Genomic DNA, 6224 nt, shown 5'->3' with positions numbered 1-6224 from the left:
GGTTCATTGCAGATGCCCCTCTCTGCTATGTCACACTACCCTGCCTTTCTGGACCAGGCCATCAAGCATTTGGATCAGCAAGATTTCTGGGGACTTGGAAAAGGCAGGCATCAAACACATCTTCAGGAAGGGCAAGAAAAAGGATTGGCAGAATTGCAATTGTCACCTCTACCCCTGGGAACGTGGTGGGGAAAGTCCTGCCACAGCCATCTTCAGGGACATGGAGGAAACAAAGGAACTGCTGAAACAGAAGGGGAGGGGAAAGAAGGCATTGTGGTGAACCTGGACTTTAGCAAGGCCTTTGCCATGGTCTCCTGGAGTCTCCCTTTAGCCAGACTGGTGATATTTGGACTGAAGAAGGGGATGATGTTGGGGGAAGGAAGGTGGCTGGACATTAGCGGAACAAAGTCCCTCAAGGGGTCCCTCAAAAAGGGGCTAGACTTTGGCTAGACTTTTAGCCTAGACATCAGGAAGAGGTTCTTCACCAAAAGGGTGGTTGCACACTGGAACAGGCTCCCCAGTGAAGTAGTCACTGCACCAAGCCTGTCCGAATTTAAGAAGAGATTGGACTGTGCATCTGTGGCCAATGTCAGAAAATGCCCAACAGCAGCTCTGTGAGCGAGTTCCTCCTCCTGGCATTCGCAGACACGCGGGAGCTGCAGCTCCTGCACTTTGGGCTCTTCCTGGGCATCTACCTGGCTGCCCTCCTGGGCAACGGCCTCATCCTCACCGCCGTAGCCTGCGACCACCGCCTCCACACCCCCATGTACTTCTTCCTCCTCAACCTCGCCCTCCTCGACCTGGGCTGCATCTCCACCACTCTCCCCAAAGCCATGGCCAATTCCCTCTGGGACACCAGGGCCATCTCCTATCAAGAGTGTGCTTCACAAGTCCTGTTTTTCATCTTCTTCTTTGGTTCAGAGTATTCAATTCTCACCATCATGGCCTATGATCACTACGTTGCCATCTGCAAGCCCCTGCACTACGGGAGCCTCCTGGGCAGCAGAGCTTGTGCCCAGATGGCAGCAGCTGCCTGGGGCAGTGGCTTTCTCAATGCTGTCTTGCACACGGCCAATACATTTTCCCTGCCCCTCTGCCAAGGCAATGCTGTGGAGCAGTTCTTCTGTGAAATCCCCCACATCCTCAAGCTCTCTTGCTCAGATGCCTACCTCAGAGAATTTGAGCTACTTGTTTTCAGTCTTTCTTTAGTATTTGGTTGTTTTGTTTTCATTGTGTTATCCTATGTGCAGATCTTCAGGACTGTGCTGAGGATGCCCTCTGAGCAGGGCCGGCACAAAGCCTTTTCCACGTGCCTCCCTCACCTGGCTGTGGTCTCCCTGTTTGTCAGTACTGACATGTTTGCCTACCTGAAGCCCCCCTCCATCTCTTCCCCATCCATGGACCTGGTCGTGACAGTTCTGTATTCAGTAGTGCCTCCAGCTGTGAACCCCCTCATCTACTGCATGAGGAACCAGGAACTAAGGGATGCAGTGAGGACACTGCTTGAATACACAAATTTTCAGCATATTCACCTATAATAATATGCCTATAATCAGAAATCCCAGCTTTTCTCAGAAAAAAAAATTTACATACTTTTTTATTATTATCTATCCGTACTATTATTTTCTCTAACTTTTTTTTTTTCTGATTTATAAAATACTATTCTTAGCCTCCTACAGGTTAATTATTTTCTGATAAAGCACTGCTTTTTATTAGATAAACCCAATATCGAAGTCATCAGAATTTCATTGGTGTCAGCTGCCATCTTGTCCCTTCTCCTCTGGAGCTGGGGGAGCAGCCCCAGCACGCAGGAGGGGCTTAGGGCCTAGAGCCCAGCTGCCACATGGAGGAGCAGCCCCGGTGGCCCTCGGGACTGCCCCTCACTGCCCGCTGGGCTCTGCCTCTCTGCTGCCTTCAGGTTGGGGCTGCTGCTTCCCTGGAGCCATGGCCATGGCCAGCAGCAGGACGTGGCCTTTTCACTGCTGCTCTCTTTTGGCTTCCACATTGTTCTCTTGTGCTCTTGTACGTGGGTTAGCCCTCAGATCTTGTGTACCTTGGTGACAGTCCTGTTGTCTCTGCAGTGGCATCCCTGTCCCAGCAGGCAGCAGCAGGCAATGTGCAGCCCCGTGTCACAGCTGCCCTCCCTGATACCACGGCAGTAACAAATGGGGCTCTGCAGGGCAATCCAGAAGCCTGGATGCCTCTTCCAATGCTGCTGTTAGGAACAGAGCCAAGGATTTGCTCCGTGCTCTTCTGTTTTCTGGGGTTCTTCATGGAGTGTAGGACACAGGCTGAAAGTCCCAGCACGGTGTGTGAGTAGCAAAGGACTGGACCAAGAGCTCCCTTTATGGCCTCACCTGTCTAATCAGACAACAACTGGTCTCGGACTCCTCTTCATGGGACTAGGCACCCTGCAGTGGGGTGGATTGATGATGGCAGCCTGGAGAGGAATCTGGAGGTGCCAGGAGAGATCAGGGCAACCCTGGGACAATGTGCTCATTGGGTAGTGATTAAAACCTCATAAAATTAGTGACCATCCAAAGAAGATTTTGGCAAAGGGAAAGGCCAATCAGAGAACTCTGTGGGCTAAGGAGGGCTCTGCAATGCCAGGGGAGGTGGTGAAGAGCCAGCAAGCGAAGGCCCATGAAACTGCATTGTAATTGAGGAGACCTTCTTTAAAGCCTCGTGGGCCAGGTCTGGTGCAGGACTTGTCCAGCACCCTGAGCAGCACGGGCAGGGGAGGGTCCCCACAGGGTCTCAGGGCACAACAGCCCCTGGCTCTGCACAGCAGCACCACCAGTTCGGGGCCCTGCCGGGAGCACATCAGGGAAGCAGCAATGGCCGGCCAGGCCAGCATGGACACACTGCCCTGGGCAAGGCTCTCTGGGAGCAGGGATGGCCCTGGGAAAGAGCAGGGCAGCATTTCTGGGCCTGCACAGATGGGTAAAGGAAGAAGAGTAAGCTCTTTGTGTAGGCACCTGCTCGGGGCAGGGTGCTCTGTGCCTGGGCCAGGCCTCTTGTGCTGGCCTGGGGAGCGGGGCTGGCCCTGCGGGGCACAGGCACTCTGTGCTGGGGATCTCCCAGGCAAGAGACCAGGGCTCCTGCAGCTTCACCGACCTCCATTTCCTTGCACCATAGCCAGCCTCCTCCTTGCTCACCCCAGGCAGCAACATGCACGAGCTGCCTCCTTCCTCCTCCTCTAGAGGGCAGAGGGGAGGGAACACCATAAATAAGTAAAACTCACAGATTGAGAGAAAGACGCATAAGGATAGGAAAGGAAAAGAAAAAAGAAAGAAATGAAAATCAAACGCCAAACATAATGAACATTTTGTAACTCATCAGTTCCCACTAGCAGACCGTTGTGCAGGCAGTCTCTGAGAAACTGCCACCTTGTCTTGGAAAGATGATCCCAACATGTATTGCTGAGCACTATGTTATGTGCCATGGATCATCCATTGGGTCAGGCTGGGTCAGCTGTCACAGGGGGTTCCCCTCCCAGCCTTTTGCCCACCCACAACCAACTCGCTGGTAGGGCAGAGTGAGAAGCAGAGAAGGCCTTGATGCTGTTCACGCACTGCTCAGGAACAGCGAGCACAGCCGTGGGTGACCAACACTGCTCTGGTCACATCAAAAACACAGCACAACAGGGACTGCTCTACAGAGAGTAACTCCGTCCCAGCCAGAGCCAGTGCAGGGCCCCATGCTGGACAAGAAAGCTCGCTCTGAGCTCTGGAAGGAGCCAGGAAGGTGCTAATAAGCACCAGGACAATTGAGGAAGCCCAAAGGCCCTTCTGAAGGGAAGGGTCACTGAGTGCCACCTGAGAGGCAGTGCTGGGCAGCGGGGAGGGCCAGGAGAAAGACTTGTGAGAAGGCTGTGAGAAACAAGGAAATCCAGGGCTTTAGCAGATCCTTAAAGTCCTGCCTGAGTCCCCAAATGGAAAGCAATGTATGTCTGTGGGCGGACAAGGAGGAAGTGATGAGTCCCGGATCTGGGGCAGGGCTGAAGGTCCCTGCGTGAAGCTGGGCTGATGGAGAAGTGTCCACCTTGCATGTGTGCCTCAGCCTGGGAGAAGGTGCCTGCCTGCGGTGCGGGATGGCTGGGCTGTGCTCAGACATGCCCCAGGAGCTGACCTTGCTCTCTTCCTCCCCGCCACTCCCCACACGGGGCAGGCCCTCAGGAAACACCCCTGAGCCTGGAGACGCACCAACCTGCTGCAGTGAAGTGCCACTACTGCAGGGGAAGAGGGGAGGGTTGGTGACACACGGGACCTGTGGGCAAGAGTGGTGTGTGCAGAGCATGCATGGACATCTGCGGGGGCAGCATGTGCGTGGGAGATAGCAGTGCATGGAGCCCACAGAGCGTGAGCATGTTCCATGTGGACTGACCAGAGCTCAAGTGCTCAACCTGGTGTGAGCAGGCTGAGGAGAGCTCTGCAGCCCCAGGGCATGCAGTAGCCCCAGCACAGGAGTCTGGTGATTTGTTGCAGCCCTGGGGCAATGGCAGTGACCCTACGAGCTGGGTCTGCCTCCCAGCCTACCCAGCATGGCCCTGCAGAGTGCCCCCATGCCCCAGGCACCACAGCCCCCTCGCTCTGCTGAGCAGCTCTGGTTGTTCTGTCAGAGGTTTCAGCTTTTGCCTAAAGTCATCCTCCAGGTCTGCTTTCAGTTTTCTCCACAGAGGTGGCCACTGCCACAAAGATGCATGGAGGGAGCTAAAGCCTGCATGAGGGCCTGTGAAATGTTACCCTGGATCCATAGGAGTCACTCTGGAACCAAAACTTTTACATAGGATGTACACTTTTGTGGTGGTGCAGAGCTGATGGGCATATTGTGCAGGATGCTTCTACGGAACTTTGTGCCCTTTTCCCTCTTGACTGCAACGCCACTTCTGTCTCAAGAATGGTGTAGCCGACAGGTGAGACAGATACTCTGATATCATGAGAGCCCTCAAAAAGCTGATCCCAATATGATCAATATGAGGATGACAGGAGAAGCCTGGCCAACAGAGAAATGAGATTTGGGGAAGGGAAGAGGAGCTTGGAAAGCAGAAATGAATGATTTTGTAGAGGTAAGAGGTTTCACGTAATGTTGACGATGCTTTAAAACTGAGTTAAAACAGCCATGTAAAGCTCTTATCTTATTTTAACCAGTAACCCTAACCCCTAAGCCTAAATGTTATTCCAACACCTTGACAGGAATCCACTACTGTAATGCCTGACCTCAAAGTATCCCTTGAAGCAAAACTCAGCCCATAGCCCCTTTTCCTTACTCTCTTGCTCACCCTAATCCCTGCCCTTTACACTAGCATTAAAATGCTCTATTTAAACCTAGCCGACTTCTTGGCAGACCTAAACAAAACCCTGAACCACAAAGATTGTCCGTACCCCAGCCACAGACCTGACACCCTATGCAGAACACCAAATCCTCCCACTAAATTTTTGCTTAATTTCTAAGCCAGAAAGGTGAGCCGTAGTTCAAGGCCAGTTGGCAGGTGATTTTGGCCAACCTGATCTAATGGAAATTGTCCCTGTCCATGGAAGAAGGTTAGACTAGATGATCTTTAAGGTCACTTCCAACCCAAATTGGAAGTGACCAGTTCTATGAGTCTATGACAGAAAAAAGGTAGTGCATTGACTGCAAGGTCACTCCTGCCCTAGCACCTCACAGGACTGGCACGGAGCTGTCTCCTGTGTGTCAGAGAGGCTGGAAGTCCAGCAGCAGTGCCATGGGCTCAAAGGATCACAACCAGCTCACTTCCACCTGGCCAACATTGTGGCTTTTCAGTACTTAAAGGGGACTTATAAAAACGAGGGAGATCAACTCTTTGTTCAATCAGATAATGACAGGAGAAGGGGAAATAGTTTTAAACTCAAGGCAGGTAGGTTTTAGATTAGAGGTTAGGAGGAAATTTTTCACTCAGAAAGTGGTGATGCCCTGCAACAGGTTGTCCAGAGAGGTTGTGGATGCCCGATCCCTGGAGGTGTTCAAGAGCAGGTTAGATGAGGCCCTGAGAAACCAGGGTTGCTGGGTGGCATGTCTGCCTGTGGCAGTGGGGTTGGAATTAGATATTCTTTAAGGCCCCTTCAAACCCAAGCCATTCTATGATTCTATGATAGATGGTCAGATTCTGGGCCAAAAAGGGGGTGCTTTGTAGGAATGGTATTATGAGGTCAGTGGTGCCTCAGAAATTCATAATCCGTTCCTAAGGGAATGTCTGTAAAACA

At 52.4% G+C, this 6224-nt stretch overlaps 1 protein-coding gene across 1 annotated transcript; it reads left to right on the top strand.

Moving 5' to 3' along the window:
• Window positions 1–131: 131 nt before the first annotated feature.
• LOC310892042 (olfactory receptor 14C36-like) lies at window positions 132–2149 on the top strand. The gene has a single exon (XM_083854224.1). It carries the CDS (start codon window positions 597–599, stop codon window positions 1536–1538), a length of 942 nt encoding a protein of 313 aa, XP_083710350.1. The 5' UTR covers window positions 132–596; the 3' UTR covers window positions 1539–2149.
• Window positions 2150–6224: the final 4075 nt, after the last annotated feature.

The sequence above is a fragment of the Anser anser genome (genome assembly GCF_964211835.1).
Source record: "Anser anser genome assembly, contig: HAP1_SCAFFOLD_133, whole genome shotgun sequence".
Classification (NCBI taxonomy): domain Eukaryota; kingdom Metazoa; phylum Chordata; class Aves; order Anseriformes; family Anatidae; genus Anser; species Anser anser.
This window is presented reverse-complemented; position numbering and strand designations above follow the sequence as displayed.

Excerpts from the sequence above, each read along its gene's own strand:
- LOC310892042 (XM_083854224.1), top strand. The coding sequence starts at position 597 with ATGCCCAACAGCAGCTCTGTGAGCGAGTTCCTCCTCCTGGCATTCGCA.